The following is a 17,923-nucleotide window of genomic DNA, read 5'->3' on the forward strand; positions in this document are numbered from 1 at the left end:
TTTTTTTGTCCCTTGCAACTGTTTACTTTCCATGTGCAACAATAAAAGTACATGTACCATTGAGCCTTTTCACATTTATCAGCTGGGAAATCTGAGACTAGACAGAATAGCAGCATGAAAGTAAAAATTATAATGCTGTAGAGGTATTTGCATATTTACAGTGTTTGTACTGGGGTCAAAAAAAAAATCCTACTTTTGTCGAGGTTTGCAATCTGCTTGTCAGATTAGACGAGTAGTACGGCCCGAGCCCATGCGTGACCTCATAACCCTGCTTGGAGTCAGAAAATGAAAATTTTGCCGCGATTTTAGAGTCCGGGAACATCTGTGCAAACAGAGTCGAGGTGCATGCTGCTGCGTGAGGAGATATACCATGTGCCTCCAGGTGATGCAAATAAATAATTTCCGCATCTCTCGCCAGCTCTTCAGTGCCCCGGGCCTCTGCATTCTTGACAGCAGCAGCAGCTGCAAAAGCATGCACAATACTCCCACGGCATCCCGCAGTCGTCTTCGCCTTCTGATGCTTACCGGTAGCACTATGCTTACTAAGCGCCTTTTCGCCCTCCTTCAAACAAACATTGGACTTGCAGAATCGGCACGTAACATTAAAATTGTCATTCCTAAGGATCCAATCTCCATATTTCCCCCCGTTCGGGTCGCTGGTTTCCAATAATTTCTCCGTAAAGTGTAACACCATCTTGGCAAGACTTTGGAAATGGCGCGATTGTAATCTCGTGACCTCTCGAGATTTTCCGCGAATTTACGGGTGATCGGTTCCAACAGCTGTACTTACTCCCTCCGCTGCATTATTTGGACATAAAGACTGCGGATGGGGTGTGCTCAATTACTGCAAGGCCGGAACAAGCCTGACTTTGGTACATTGGACGCGGCGGGTGTATTTTCAGTAAGTGAACCGTTTAAAGTTTTGGCGACTGACGTGTCTGCTGAACTCGGCCTCGCAAAAATCATCCCTTGAATTTCTCAAAGATTACAGTAAAATAAATCTTTCTACATGACAAAATTCTTCTGCACAACAAACGGCAAAATCCGACGAATTTCGGCGAATACGGGTTAAAATTAATGAAAATCCTACTTTATCCGTCAAAACTGTGAAAATCCGACTTTTGTCGGATAATCCGACGCGGTACAAACACTGTATTTACATTATTTAAATCATGTGTTTAAGCAAAATAATAGCTTCTCTAAGGCCTTGTGGGCAGTTCTGGTGCCAAGATCTTCATCTTCAGAAACAGAGGTGAAAAGAATAACTCCATAGATGTTTATGACAAGGATCTTAGCACTAGACTAGTTTTGTGGGAAGAGGCCAGCAGTTGTGTCTGAGGGTCTTCGCACTAGACCATTTTTGTGAGTCCAGCAGTTTTGTCCGAGGATCTTAGCACTAGACTAGTTTTGTGGGAAAGAGTCCAGCAGTTGTGTCTGAGGATCTTAGCACTAGACTAGTTTTGTGGGAAAGAGTCCAGCAGTTGTGTCTGAGGATCTTAGCACTAGACTAGTTTTGTGAGTCCAGCAGTTATGTCTGAGGATCTTAGCACTAGACTAGTTTTGTGGGAAAGGGTCCAGCAGTTATGTCTGAGGATCTTAGCACTAGACTAGTTTGTGGGAAAGAGTCCAGCAGTTATGTCTGAGGATCTTAGCACTAGACCACTTTTGTGGGAAAGAGTCCAGCAGTTATGTCTGAGGATCTTAGCACTAGACCAGTTTAGTGGGAAAGAGTCCAGCAGTTATGTCCGAGGATCTTAGCACTAGACTAGTTTTGTGGGAAAGGGTCCAGCAGTTATGTCTGAGGATCTTAGCACTAGACTAGTTTTGTGGGAAAGAGTCCAGCAGTTATGTCTGAGGTTCTTAGCACTAGACTAGTTTTGTGGGAAAGAGTCCAGCAGTTGTCTGAGGATCTGAGCACTAGACTAGTTTTGTGGGAAGAGTCCAGCAGTTGTGTCTGAGGATCTTAGCACTAGACTAGCTTTGTGGGAAAGAGTTCAGCAGTTGTGTCTGAGGATCTTAGCACTAGACTAGTTTTGTGGGAAGAGTCCAGCAGTTGTGTCTGAGGATCTTAGCACTAGACTAGTTTTGTGAATCCAGCAGTTGTGTCTGAGGTTCTTAGCACTAGACTAGTTTTGTGGGAAGAGGCCAGCAGTTGTGTCTGAGGATCTTCGCACTAGACCATTTTTGTGAATCCAGCAGTTGTGTCTGAGGTTCTTAGCACTAGACTAGTTTTGTGGGAAGAGGCCAGCAGTTGTGTCTGAGGATCTTCGCACTAGACCATTTTTGTGAGTCCAGCAGTTGTGTCTGAGGATCTTAGCACTAGACTAGTTTTGTGGGAAGAGTCCAGCAGTTGTGTCTGAGGATCTTAGCACTAGACCATTTTTGTGAGTCCAGCAGTTGCCTCTGGTCATGGTTATTGTATATAGTCCAGAGATTGGTATACAATGTGTGATGTTGACTGTGTGTACATATAGTTTATATAGGCTGTAGTGAATTTAACATGTAAAAGCAAAACTTTGGAATCTTGTGCAGAGATGAATGTGTTCATTAAATAGCATGGAGAAGTCAATAATAATGTAGCCCAGAGTACCATGTATTTATTTATTGGGAGCAAATTCAGGTGAATACGACAGTGTGTAGGTGGGTTAAGGCAGATAAAAAGTTATGTGTCAAGACTTTGATTTTGATTCATGTACGATGTTCAGTGACTGATAGATCAAGTAAACAAATCTGGAAAAAAATGGGGAGCTTTGCTTAACGTTTTTTTCTGTTTAAATTTAAATGTGTCATAGCGTAGATGTGAAAGTTAAAATGAAGTTATCTCACTTCTTCAATGGCTCTGCATTCCATGTGCTACATGTATGTGACAAGTTATGTTGATTTGTAAATTATATTTGTTGAATATTGTATTATTTGTGTTAATTAAGCATTGTAACCCTCTCAGATAAGAAACGCTAGTATCTGGATGTGTTACAGTCTTCCCATTCAGTACTTACCTGTACCAGTCAAATGTAAATGTGAAAGAACACCAATGCATTTTTTCATTCACTAACTTTCAATGCCATATTTAGATTATTGAAAGGACTGAACAATGCAATTTTCCAGGTTTATTGATGAGGGGTTTCAGATGTTAGCTTGGGTGGACTATTCTGTAAGTATTGCTTCTTGGGGCCTCCGTTGCCATGGGGGTTAGCACACCAGCACAGCACAATGATCCAGGAGCCTCCCGCCAATGCGGTTGCTGTAAGTTCAAGTCCAGCTCGTGCTGGCTTCCAGTCCAGCCGTGATACGGAAGGTCTGCCAGCAACCTTCTAGTGCTCTTGGGTTTCCCCCGGCCTCCAAATTTCTTCCCACCATAATGCTGGCTGTCATCGTGTAAGCAAAATATTTTTGAGTGCGGCATAAAACCCCAATCAAAGACATAAATAAATTATTGCTTCTATCTCATCTTTCTTATATTTAGTAGAGAAAATCATCAGGCCCCAGGATGACGAAGCGATCTTAGACTTATGTCAAAATTTCAGCCACTAAAGTTGATACGTTTCTTTCCGTTATTTTAGCTGAAATTTGTTTTACAATGACTTACCCAGAATTTCTGTTGTCGAGCAATATTTTGGCTTCATCACATAAAAAATAACAAGTTTAAAGTGATCTGTGATTCCGGGGCTAGCAGGTGGTGTGTGGTCGAGTCAGTGCCAGTTGCTGTTTTGCTAGAATCCCCAGACAGCTATTACTGACAGATTTGAAATGTGAGGGATGCATTATAGCTACAGTCTATCCTTCCCAGGCACCACTATGTTGATATTTACTGTCATACACCTTGTTTATCTATAAAACTGTCAATGTATTCTAGACATGGAAGTGAAAAATGACTAAATAAAGAAAACAGAAAATATCACAAAATAGAAGTTCAAAATGATTTTGTATTTTGTTATATCTATATTTATATATGTGGACAATTACATTACATTGTATAATAATTAAGCACAAATTCACGATAGCCGTCACATCCTAGCAAATAGTTTTAAAAAAACACATTTATTTTATTTATTTGTTTGATTGATGTACACTATACTCGAGAATATTTCACCTAAACGACGCGTACCAGCATTATGGTGGGAGGAAAAAGAGCAGAGCCCATGGGAAACACACAACTATTTGTACATCGCCGACAGACTTTCCCACATACACATACGGCCGAGCAGGTTGCCTGCATGAGCTGGACATGAACTCAGTGACCCCAACGGTGAGAGGCTTCTGGGTCATTACTCCCTCTGGTGGCGTGCTAACTGCCACAGCCCAAATCCACGTCTTGCACAGACAAACCCATTATTAACTGCAAGGGAGAAACAGCCACCAGAAGATGGCGACTTCTGCCCCAACCTGGGCATATACCTAACAGATCGATTCATATATAATGACAATGACCTGCGTGCACTATATGTTAAGGGCTCACAGCAGGGTCAGATTTGTTCAGAAGACAGGGGGGTGGGGGGTTCGGGGGTGGTGGTATTATACTGTCCACCTTATATTTATTTATTTATTGGTGCTCTATGCCATACTTAAGAATATTTCAGTTATATGACGGTGGCCAGCATTATGGTGGGAGGAAATGGTCAGAGTCCGAGAAAAAACCTCGACCATCAGTGCAACCCACAAAATGCATCTACACATAATGCAGTGCAACCCAATGTACATCAGGGCCTCCCAATTCTCAGTGTGGAGAATAGGGTGTCGTCATGTGTTCACACAGGACGACATACATGTAATGTGCTGATGTAGTATTGTGGTTGTCACACCCAGTGTACATCAGGGCCTCCCAATTGTCAGTGTGGAGAACAGCGTGTCACGTCCTGTGTGAACACATGACGACATACATGTAATGTGCTGATGTAGTATTGTGGTTGTCACACCCAGTGTACATCAGGGCCTCCCAATTGTCAGTGTGGAGAACAGCGTGTCACGTCCTGTGTGAACACGACGACATATATGTAATGTGCTGATGTAGTATTGTGGTTGTCACACCCAGTGTACATCAGGGCCTCCCAATTGTCAGTGTGGAGAATAGCGTGTCACGTCCTGTGTGAACACATGACGACATACATGTAATGTGCTGATGTAGTATTGTGGTTGTCACACCCAGTGTACATCAGGGCCTCCCAATTGTCAGTGTGGAGAACAGCGTGTCACGTCCTGTGTGAACACATGATGACATACATGTAATGTGCTGATGTAGTATTGTGGTTGTCACACCCAGTGTACATCAGGACCTCCCAATTGTCAGTGTGGAGAACAGCGTGTCACGTCCTGTGTGAACACATGACGACATACATGTAATGTGCTGATGTAGTATTGTGGTTGTCACACCCAGTGTACATCAGGACCTCCCAATTGTCAGTGTGGAGAATAGCGTGTCACGTCCTGTGTGAACACATGACGACATGCATGTAATGTGCTGATGTAGTATTGTGGTTGTCACACCCAGTGTACATCAGGGCCTCCCAATTCTCAGTGTGGAGAATAGCGTGTCACGTCCTGTGTGAACACATGACGACATACATGTAATGTGCTGATGTAGTATTGTGGTTGTCACACCCAGTGTACATCAGGACCTCCCAATTGTCAGTGTGGAGAACAGCGTGTCACGTCCTGTGTGAACACATGACGACATACATGTAATGTGCTGATGTAGTATTGTGGTTGTCACACCCAGTGTACATCAGGGCCTCCCAATTCTCAGTGTGGAGAATAGCGTGTCACGCCCTGTGTGAACACATAACGACATACATGTAATGTGCTGATGTAGTATTGACAAATGCTCAGACCTGTAAAATGGTCACACTGAAGGGCTCTATATAGTGGTCTGCAAATGGCAAAACTCAGGCCTTTGCAAACCACAGAGAGCATACATGTACTCCTTATGGCGCATGGGTTGCTGTCTACCATTTGCTTGACATCACTGCCATCAATAAACAAGCTTGACCTCAGAGCATGTGAGACGCACATAGGCATATTCAGGCTTAGCCTCATTACTTGTCTCCTCTCACCGAACTATTTTATCAGCATTCATCTATAAAACTGTTTCAGATTTAGAACCATGTTGTACATACTGTAGGTAAAGAAAATCCATGTGCATAAAGTATTATTAGAAACAAAGGTTGAGACGGACTGTTTATGTTTTCTGACTCGCTTTCTGTCTCATCACCGTGACCCCAATGACCTCGGAGTCGTTAAACATTTCTGTGCAAAATTTACTATTGGTGGCAGTGATGTCAAGCGAAATGTACAGATTGACTTATGCACTTAAGGAGTATGCACAGAGAGATGTTACACGAGATAACTCTGTACTTAAAGCGACCTGACAACAAAATTATCTCGCTTCGCTTGTGTGCGCATGTGCACTCGTACCGCGGCATGCGCTTCCATTTTTACTTCTACTAAAAGAGAAATTAATGTCAACTTTTTGTGTGGATTGAAGACAAAATGATCCTTTCAAAAACTCATACACATTTAAATCCATTTCAGACTAGTTATACGCATAAGATCTGATAGAGTACTGACCTTTCTCTGGATTGCATCTAGAGGAGCAAAAAACCATAAATGTTAGCCCCAAGCCCTGAGTGAAAGCTTTAGAGTTGACTTTTCTTGTTCAAGTGACGGGGAAAATTGTTCTTCCCACATGTATTTTAATCCATGATGACTGATGAAACCACCACTAAACTTGTCATTTAAGGCTGCACAGTCCTGTTAGGTTCATTTCCATATCTTTTGGTGTGCGGTTCCAAAATGTTTGCCATGACTGCAAGAAATTATTTTGACGAGCCAGAAGGAAATGTTTCTGTGGAATGCAACAACATATCAACTTGGGGAATGGACTTACACTGGCAGGAGTGACAATAAAGGTGCTATTCTCATCTGCTTTGGAGTGAATTTTAAAGGCTCAATTTGTTTTGCAAAGGGCCGGCTGTATTTTGGAATTCAATACTACTAAAATTGGCAGGCCATGTTTAAACATTGCTGGTCATAAGCTATTTGGCCTGCTAAAATTTTATGACTGAAAAAGAGTGGCAGGTTAAAGGAGATTTTCTAATTCGAGCTCTGCACAGCTATAAAGGAAACAAAATTGCCTGTCAACAGGTGTGTGCACATGACTAACGAATCCATAAAACAGGTAACAAATTCACACATACCTTTTCCGGAACTGTTTTGAGCCCTGTATAAAATAAAATGAATTGAGCACACGTGTAAATTGAGCAAAAATGTTAAATGTTAAAGTTTACACAGATTTTGGGCAGTAGTGTGACAAGGAAGACGCCACAGTATTGTGTCTGAGAACAACCGAAAATATCATTTTTGACAAGAATACACAGTACTGTTTTTGAGAAAAAACCACGACTGGTATATCCATTTTCTGAAGAATTAATAAATAAATGAATGCTTTTACAATTAACAATCATACTTAACAATTTTTCAGTCATATGATGATGAGAAGTCATTAGATGTGTGTATATCGACTGTCTCCTTGTGGCAGGGAAGGTCCACACTGCCACTGAAGTATCATTTGCAAGACACCCAGACATGAAACCCCACCCAGTTTATACATTATACTGACACAGGGCCAACCAGTCCTGTTTCCTAGCTCTGATGGGAGGCAAATGTACCATTTGGTCTTTGGTATGACCCGGCCCTTGTTTGATCCCTGCTCTCCCGACTTTAAGGCAGACGCTCTAACCATTAGGCCATCAACGCGGCGTTATTTTCTGAAGAAGCCAGTATAATAATATATCTAGTGGATCTGCAACGAGTGACCCTGTAGTATCAAATTTATTATTTGATTATTATTTATTAGGATTAAGAATTTTGCTTGTTTCGGCCTCTGGTGGGAAACAAACGAAATTTTTGACTGCAGTTTAATAAATTTGATACTACAGGATCACGAGTTTGGAGATTCCGTTTATCTAATAAATGGAAAATCCAAAAAACGTACGAAATTACGCCTCAAATCAGCAAGAATATTTTGTCTTGTTTCTCTGCTTGTACAAGCATGCGCAGAAGTGCGGAGGAATTTAAGTAAGTGCTGTCGGTCATTTTACTCAGGCCAATGCACAACATTTATGCGCAAGATCAAATATACACGACTCAAAAGAGTTCAATGCAGAACGGCATTACTCTCGTAAGTTTGGATAAGATTTATAAATTATCATCTATATACATTAAATCTATATACAGCAGCAAACAATTGTTTTTAATCCGCTTACGAACATGTCCGTCACCAAAAGACACCGAAAAGCCGCTGGCAAAGCGGTCAGGAGTGTTGCACGTGCCTGCGGTTGAAATTTTAGGCACCTACAAGTACTGCCAAGAACATCAATTCCAAGACATGTATGACATTTCTTTGCACGATTGCGAAGACTGGATTACCCTGATACGACGATATATAGCAGATGGATATTCATAGGGCCTACTTTTTACTGTGGTTGTGGATATGGATGTTGAGATCAGCTCTCGAAAATTGGTGCACTTGACCTGATTTCCATCTTCGATGTACTGTGTAGAAGCAAGAAGTTGAACTAGTACAGGCAAGATTTTGACCACTGTTATTTGTGGTTAGTGGGGCGGCTGAAGTAATCGGACGAGGGTTTGTGGACTTGGCATTTTCCCCGTACTTTGCATGTTTACGAATACTGTACCTGCAATGGCCGCATGTGGTGCCGTTGGTGTTGTTGCAGGTGCGATTTTACATAATCAGTGCCATAAAAGTTCAGCTACACATATATAATCAGATATACGCCTACTTGTACATATATTTCGCCAATAATTAGTATATTTCCTTCTCCGCCATTGTCTCTCGAAACAAAATCTCTGGCTTTCAGTCGTCCAGCCACGATTTTGCAGACGAGAAAATCACGTATTATTTAAAAAAAAAAGTAGTTCGGTCTGTGTGTAGCTTTTGATTGCCAGATTTTTATGAATGAACTTCTGTGAGCCAATCAAGTACACGTAACATTGTTGACGAAAGGTGGGATATGATATTTATCCCACCCTACTTTATCCCATATCCTGGGTCACACTTATGGGATAAATTGCGGCAGGATATTTAATATGCACAAACTGAATCAACGCTGGGATATTCCCCTCGTGTTACTGTGCTCTATATGTGTGCCAACCCTGATCTCAGTATGTACACACCGAATCAACACTGGAATATTCCCCTCATGTTGCTGTGCTCTATATGTGTGCCAACCTTGATCTCAGTATGTACACACGAAATCAACGCTGGAATATTCCCCTCATGTTACTGTGCTCTATTTGTGTGCCAACCCTGATCTCAGTATGGACACATGGAATCAACACTGGAATATTCCCCTCATGTTACTGTGCTCTATATGTGTGCCAACCCTGATCTCAATATGTACACACCAAATCAACGCTGGAATATTCCCCCCATGTTACTGTGCTCTATATGTGTGCCAACCCTGATCTCGGTATGTACACACCAAATCAACGCTGGAATATTCCCCTCATGTTACTGTGCTCTATACGTGTGCCAACCCTGATCTCAGTATGTACACACCAAATCAACACTGGAATATTCCCCTCATGTTACTGTGCTCTATATGTGTGCCAACCCTGATCTCAGTATGTACGCACCAAATCAACGCTGGAATATTCCCCTCATGTTACTGTGCTCTATATGTGTGCCAACCCTGATCTCAGTATGTACACATGGAATCAACACTGGAATATTCCCCTCATGTTACTGTGCTCTATATGTGTGCCAACCCTGATCTCAGTATGTACACACCAAATCAACGCTGGAATATTCCCCTCATGTTACTGTGCTCTATATGTGTGCCAACCCTGATCTCAGTATGTACACATGGAATCAACACTGGAATATTCCCCTCATGTTACTGTGCTCTATATGTGTGCCAACCCTGATCTCAGTATGTACACACCAAATCAACGCTGGAATATTCCCCTCATGTTACTGTGCTCTATATGTGTGCCAACCCTGATCTCAGTACGTACACATGGAATCAACACTGGAATATTCCCCTCATGTTACTGTGCTCTATATGTGTGCCAACCCTGATCTCAGTATATACACACCAAATCAACGCTGGAATATTCCCCTCATGTTACTGTGCTCTATATGTGTGCCAACCCTGATCTCAGTATGTACACACGGAATCAACAATGGAAATTCCCACCATGTTACTGTGCTCTATACGTGTGCCAACCCTGATCTCAGTATGTACACACCAAATCAACGCTGGAATATTCCCCTCGTGTTACTGTGTTTTATATGTGTGCCAACCCTGATCTCAGTATGTACACACCAAATCAACGCTGGAATATTCCCCTCATGTTACTGTGCTCTATATGTGTGCCAACCCTGATCTCAGTATGTACACACGGAATCAACGATGGAAATTCCCCCCATGTTACTGTGCTCTATACGTGTTCCAACTCTGATCTCAATATGTACACACGGAATCAACGCTGGGATATTCTCCTCATGTTACTGTGCTCTATATGTGTGCCAACCCTGATCTCAGTATGTACACACCGAATCAACGCTGGAATATTCCCCTCATGTTATTGTGCCCTACATGTGTGCCAACCTTGATCTCAGTATGTACACACAGAATCAACGATGGAATATTCCCCTTGTGTTATTGTGCTCTATATGTGTGCCAACCCTGATCTCAGTATGTACACACCAAATCAACGCTGGAATATTGCCCTCATGTAACTGTGTTCTATATGTGTGCCAACCCTGATCTCAGTATGTACACACCGAATCAACGCTGGAATATTCCCCTCATGTTACTGCGCTCTACATGTGTGCCAACCCTGATCTCAGTATGTACACACTGAATCAACGCTGGAATATTCCCCTCATGTTACTGTGCTCTGTATGTGTGCCAACCTTGATCTCAGTATGTGCACACCGAATCAACGCTGTAATATTCCCCTCATGTTACTGTGTTCTGTATGTGTGCCAACCCTGATCTCAGTATGTACACACCGAATCAACGCTGGAATATTCCCCTCATGTTACTGTGCTCTGTATGTGTGCCAACCCTGATCTCAGTATGTACACACCAAATCAACGCTGGAATATTCCCCTCATGTTACTGTGTTCTATATGTGTGCCAACCCTGATCTCAGTATGTACACACGGAATCAATGCTGGGATATTCCCCTCATGTTACTGTGCTCTACATGTGTGCCATCCCTGATCTCAGTATGTACACACGGAATCAACGCTGGAATATTCCCCTCGTGTTACTGTGCTCTGTATGTGTGCCAACCCTGATCTCAGTATGTACACACCAAATCAACGCTGGAAAATTCCCCTCGTGTTACTGTGCTCTATATGTGTGCCAACCCTGATCTCAGGATGTACACACCGAATCAACGCTGGAATATTCCCCTCATGTTACTGTGCTCTATATATGTGCCAACCCTGATCTCAGTATGTACGCACTGAATCAACGCTGGGATATTCCCCTCATGTTACTGTGCTCTATATGTGTGCCAACCCTGATCTCAGTACATACACACCAAATCAACGCTGGAATATTCCCCTCGTGTTACTGTGCTCTATATGTGTGCCAACCCTGATCTCAGGATGTACACACCGAATCAACGCTGGAATATTCCCCTCATGTTACTGTGCTCTATATATGTGCCAACCCTGATCTCAGTATGTACACACTGAATCAACGCTGGGATATTCCCCTCATGTTACTGTGCTCTATATGTGTGCCAACCCTGATCTCAGTACATACACACCAAATCAACGCTGGAATATTCCCCTCATGGTACTGTGCTCTACATGTGTGCCATCCCTGATCTCAGTATGTACACACCAAATCAACACTGGAATATTCCCCTCATGTTACTGTGCTCTATATGTGTTCCAACCCTGATCTCAGTATGTACACATTGAATCAACGCTGGAATATTCCCCTCATGTTACTGTGCTCTACATGTCTGCCAACGTTGATCTCAGTATGCCCACACCGAATCAACGATGGAATATTCCCCTCATGTTATTGTGTTCTACATGTCTGCCAACCTTGATAGTATTTTGTTTAACATTGCTTTCTGTGTTATTGGACGCCAAAACCAATGCTCACCGTACAACATAAGCTTTGCCTGTACTTTGCACCGGCAAGCTAAATATTCACTTATATCTGGAGTGAAGGCAGGCATGTACATGTATCAACGCTTGGGAATGTACACCTGTGCGTTACCTGTGAAACGTCGACATCCACCGAGGATAATAAGCCCTTAGAAGTCTCTAACATCCTCTCCATGTCGTCAGCTTGTATTTGGAGGTTTTTGACATCAGTATTACCCTCATCACTCCATTATGAGTAGCGGGTGCTTATATCTTCTAAGCCCTTCAGCTTCCACATATTCAAAGCCTCTAAAGCTGCACAAAATGCTCTTTCCACATCTTGGCTATTTAGATTCTGATTATCCTGCCAAACAGCAAAACAAGAATGAAATCTTCATGATCAGCCTGTCATATGTGAAATTTGTCTGTCACAGCCCCTGGGTAATAACAAGGCATAGCAGACATGACCCTGTGGAATAGAAATCTGTTTGTCTCATCTGATATGCCTCTCATATTTGATGTCAGTCACACCTGAGAGGTCAGCCTGTCATATCTGAGGTCTGTCAGTCACATCTGAGGTCAACATGTCACATCTGAGGTCTGTCAGTCACATCTGAGGTCAGCCTGTCATATCTGATGTCTGTCAGTCACATCTGAGGTCAACCTGTAATATTTGATGTCTGTCTGTCCCATCTGAGGTCAGCCTGTCATATCTGATGTCAGTCTCATCTGAAGTCAGCCTGTAATATCCTTTGATATCTGAAGTCAGGTTGTCACATCTGATGTCTGCATCTCACATCTGAGATCAGCCTCTCATACCCTATTTCTGTCAGTCACATATCACAGGTCGGCCTGTGATATCTGATGTCTGCCAGTCACATCTGAGGTCAGTTTGTCACGTCTGAGGTCCGCCTGTCATCTCAGGTCAGCCTTTCACATCTGAAGTCAGCTTATCACATATGAGGTCAGCTTATCACATCTGAGGTCAGCCTGTCATATCCAAGACCTGTCTGTCACATCTGAAGTCAGCTTGGCACGTTCGATGTCTGCCTCTCACACCTGATGCCTGCTGGTCAGATCTGGGATCAACCTCTCACATTCAAGATTTATATGTCAAATCTGAGGCTTGTTTGTCACATTTGATGAGGTTTCCAGAATGTTTCCACACATATAGGACAAGTGAGATCCCGACATACAGGACATGAGATGATCTGATGAATGTCCCCATTCCCTGTGCTGCTGGAGGCCTCTTCCCTCTGCCCAGACTTAGACTTGTCAGCATACCAACCAATACATTCCCTGCAAAAACTGTGTTGGCAGGGCAACACTACAGGTTCCCTAGACATGAGATGACATACAGGACATGAGATGATCTGATGAATGTCCCCATTCCCCATTCCCCATGCTGCTGGAGGCCTCATCCCTCTGTCCAGACTTGGACTTGTCAGCATACATACCAATACATTCCCTGCAAAAACTGTGTTGGCAGGGCAACACTACAGGTTCCCTAGACATGAGATGACATACAGGACATGAGATGATCTGATGAATGTCCCCATTCCCTGTGCTGCTGGAGGCCTCTTCCCTCTGTCCAGACTTAGACTTGTCAGCATACCAACCAATACATTCCCTGGAAAAACTGTGCTGGCAGGGCAACACTACATCTGATGTCTGTTAGTCAGATCTGGGATAACCCTGTCACATCCAAGATCTGTCTGTCACATCTGAGATCTGCTAGTCACATTTGAGGATGGCATGTTACATGTATACCTGCCTTTTACTTCTCAGGTCAGTCTGTCACATTTGATGTCAGACTGTCACATCTGAAGTTGATCTGTCACATCTAAGGTTGGCCTGTCACATCTGAGGTCATTCTGTCACATCTGAGATTAGTCTGTCACATCTGAGGTCATCAGGCCTCATCTGAAATTGACATATCACATCTGGCGACGGCATGTCACATCTGATGTAAGCCTGTCACATCTAAGGTTGGACTGTCACAACTGAGGTCGGCATTGACCTGTCACATATAAACTTGGCCTGTCACATATGAGGTCAGCCTATCACATCAGCAGTAGACTGAGAAAATGTCATAAATCCAAACCTGTATCTTATAGTGTAGCTTCATAAATCCTGACAGTGATTCTTCAATTTGCTTCAAGACTTCCTCCAGTTCACTAGTCTTGGTCACAACAGCTGGCTGTAATGAAAAATGTGAAGAGATGCTGACAGTGATTCTTCAATTTGCTTCAAGACTTCCTCCAGTTCACTAGTCTTGGTCACAACAGCTGACTATAATGAAAAATGTGAAGAGATGCTGACAGTGATTCTTCAATTTGCTTCAAGACTCCCTCCAGTTCACTAGTCTTGGTCACAACAGCTGGCTATAATGAAAAATGTGAAGAGATGCTGACAGTGATTCTTCAATTTGCTTCAAGACTTCCTCCAGTTCACTAGTCTTGGTCACAACAGCTGGCTGTAATGAAAAATGTGAAGAGATGCTGACAGTGATTCTTCAATTTTCTTCAAGACTTCCTCCAGTTCACTAGTCTTGGTCACAACAGCTGGCTGTAATGAAAAATGTGAAGAGATGCTGACAGTGATACTTCAATTTTCTTCAAGACTTCCTCCAGTTCACTAGTCTTGGTCACAACAGCTGGCTGTAATGAAAAATGTGAAGAGATGCTGACAGTGATACTTCAATTTGCTTCAAGACTTCCTCCAGTTCACTAGTCTTGGTCACAACAACTGGCTGTAATGAAAAATGTGAAGAGATGCTGACAGTGATTCTTCAATTTTCTTCAAGACTTCCTCCAGTTCACTAGTCTTGGTCACAACAGCTGGCTGGAATGAAAAATGTGAAGAGATGCTGACAGTGATACTTCAATTTGCTTCAAGACTTCCTCCAGTCCACTAGTCTTGGTCACAGCAGCTGGCTGTAATGAAAAATGTGAAGAGATGCTGACAGTGATTCTTCAGTTTTCTTCAAGACTTCCTCTAGTTCACTAGTCTTGGTCACAACAGCTGGCTGTAATGAAAAATGCGAAGAGATGCTGACAGTGATTCTTCAATTTGCTTCAAGACTTCCTCCAGTTCACTAGTCTTGGTCACAACAGCTGGCTGTAATGAAAAAATGTGAAGAGATGCTGACAGTGATTCTTCAATTTTCTTCAAGACTTCCTCTAGTTCACTAGTCTTGGTCACAACAGCTGGCTGTAATGAATTAACATGAAGATATGCTGACAATGGTTCTTCAATTTGCTTCAAGACTTCCTCCAGTTCACTAGTCTTGGTTACAACAGTTGACTGTAATGAAAAATGTGAAGAGATGATGACAGTGATTCTTCAATTTGCTTCAAGACTTCCTCCAGTTCACTAGTCTTGGTCACAACAGCTGGCTGTAATGAAAAACATGAAGACCAGTTAACCAGAACCTTATAGTCCCCTACCAAGAAAGACGGAGTACTTTTGTCACAAAATTGGTGTGTCGGTTACATCTGCATTATTTATGATATTATAGTCTTTATTAATTGCATAATGAGGGATATGATTTCAGAATTACTTCAAGATCACATGGCCAATTGATCTTAGAGCTATACCTTACCTTGTCTATGTCTACTGCAGACTGGATATCTCGCACAACATTCCCAGGATGCTTCACCACACAGCCGACACACATCACTGCTTGGCAAGGCTCACAGTACATACAGATTGGCTGATGGTACCTAGTACATGCTGATTTATGTTTCCATTCCTTGTCTGTTTTCGTTTGAGCCTCTGGTGCTTTCTGAGCCAAGTACTCTTGTGCAGAAATCACACTGCGATGTTTAAATCCACCTCTCATGGGATGATAAGAAGCCAGACAGACCTTGCAGTAGAGCATACAGAAGGTTGTACAAAACTTGATGGCTTCTGCCTGATTGTTTTCCTCACAGGCAGAACAATATGGGATGTCATCCTCAACCTTTACAGCAGAAGAGAACTTCTCCACAGCATCTGCCAGATGAAAGTTGGGAGGCAGGCCAGCCACACCTTCTCTCCCCAGACTAGTCGGTGCCCGACACACAGGGCATGCTATCAGTTGATGCACGTCCCCATTCCCCATGCTTCTGGAGGCCTCATCCGTCCAGACTTATACTTGTCAGCATACAAACCAATACATTCCCTGCAAAAACTGTGCTGTCAAGGCAACACTACAGGTTTGTGGAATGTTTCCACACATATAGGACAAGTGAGATCCCGACATACAGGACATGAGATGATCTGATGAATGTCCCCATTCCCTGTGCTGCTGGAGGCCTCATCCCTCTGTCCAGACTTAGACTTGTCAGCATACAAACCAATACATTCCCTGCAAAAACTGTGTTGGCAGGGCAACACTACAGGTTTGTGGAATGTTTCCACACATATAGGACAAGTGAGATCCCGACATACAGGACAGGACTGCACCTGATGCAGTAGAGCATACAGAAGGTTGTACAAAACTTGATGGCTTCTGCCTGATTGTTTTCCTCACAGGCAGAACAATATGGGATGTCATCCTCAACCTTTACAGCAGAAGAGAACTTCTCCACAACATCTGCCAGATGAAAGTTGGGAGGCAGGCCAGCCACACCTTCTCTCCCCAGACTAGTCGGTGCCCGACACACAGGGCATGCTATCAGTTGATGCACGTCCCCATTCCCCATGCTTCTGGAGGCCTCATCCGTCCAGGCTTATACTTGTCAGCATACAAACCAATACATTCCCTGCAAAAACTGTGCTGTCAAGGCAACACTACAGGTTTGTGGAATGTTTCCACACATATAGGACAAGTGAGATCCCGACATACAGGACATGAGATGATCTGATGAATGTCCCCATTCCCTGTGCTGCTGGAGGCCTCATCCCTCTGTCCAGACTTAGACTTGTCAGCATACAAACCAATACATTCCCTGCAAAAACTGTGTTGGCAGGGCAACACTACAGGTTTGTGGAATGTTTCCACACATATAGGACAAGTGAGATCCCGACATACAGGACAGGACTGCACCTGATGCAGTAGAGCATACAGAAGGTTGTACAAAACTTGATGGCTTCTGCCTGATTGTTTTCCTCACAGGCAGAACAATATGGGATGTCATCCTCAACCTTTACAGCAGAAGAGAACTTCTCCACAACATCTGCCAGATGAAAGTTGGGAGGCAGGCCAGCCACACCTTCTCTCCCCAGACTAGTCGGTGCCCGACACACAGGGCATGCTATCAGTTGATGCACGTCCCCATTCCCCATGCTTCTGGAGGCCTCATCCGTCCAGGCTTATACTTGTCAGCATACAAACCAATACATTCCCTGCAAAAACTGTGCTGTCAAGGCAACACTACAGGTTTGTGGAATGTTTCCACACATATAGGACAAGTGAGATCCCGACATACAGGACATGAGATGATCTGATGAATGTCCCCATTCCCTGTGCTGCTGGAGGCCTCATCCCTCTGTCCAGACTTAGACTTGTCAGCATACAAACCAATACATTCCCTGCAAAAACTGTGTTGGCAAGGCAACACTACAGGTTTGTGGAATGTTTCCACACATATAGGACAAGTGAGATCCCGACATACAGGACAGGACTGCACCTGATGCAGTAGAGCATACAGAAGGTTGTACAAAACTTGATGGCTTCTGCCTGATTGTTTTCCTCACAGGCAGAACAATATGGGATGTCATCCTCAACCTTTACAGCAGAAGAGAACTTCTCCACAACATCTGCCAGATGAAAGTTGGGAGGCAGGCCAGCCACACCTTCTC

General features: G+C 43.2%; 1 protein-coding gene across 1 annotated transcript; it reads right to left on the reverse strand.

The window, feature by feature from the left end:
* Nucleotides 1-15,239: 15,239 nt before the first annotated feature.
* LOC135463972 (tripartite motif-containing protein 46-like) lies at nucleotides 15,240-16,828 on the reverse strand. Its single transcript, XM_064741444.1, has 2 exons — nucleotides 15,741-16,828; nucleotides 15,240-15,534 (listed from the first exon to the last, which is right to left on the reverse strand). The coding sequence occupies exons 1-2, from the start codon at nucleotides 16,239-16,241 to the stop codon at nucleotides 15,430-15,432; spliced, it is 606 nt and encodes a 201-aa protein (XP_064597514.1). The 5' UTR covers nucleotides 16,242-16,828; the 3' UTR covers nucleotides 15,240-15,429.
* Between the last annotated feature and the right edge of the window lie 1,095 nt (nucleotides 16,829-17,923).

This window comes from Liolophura sinensis, chromosome 3, assembly GCF_032854445.1.
Source record: "Liolophura sinensis isolate JHLJ2023 chromosome 3, CUHK_Ljap_v2, whole genome shotgun sequence".
Lineage (NCBI taxonomy): Eukaryota > Metazoa > Mollusca > Polyplacophora > Chitonida > Chitonidae > Liolophura > Liolophura sinensis.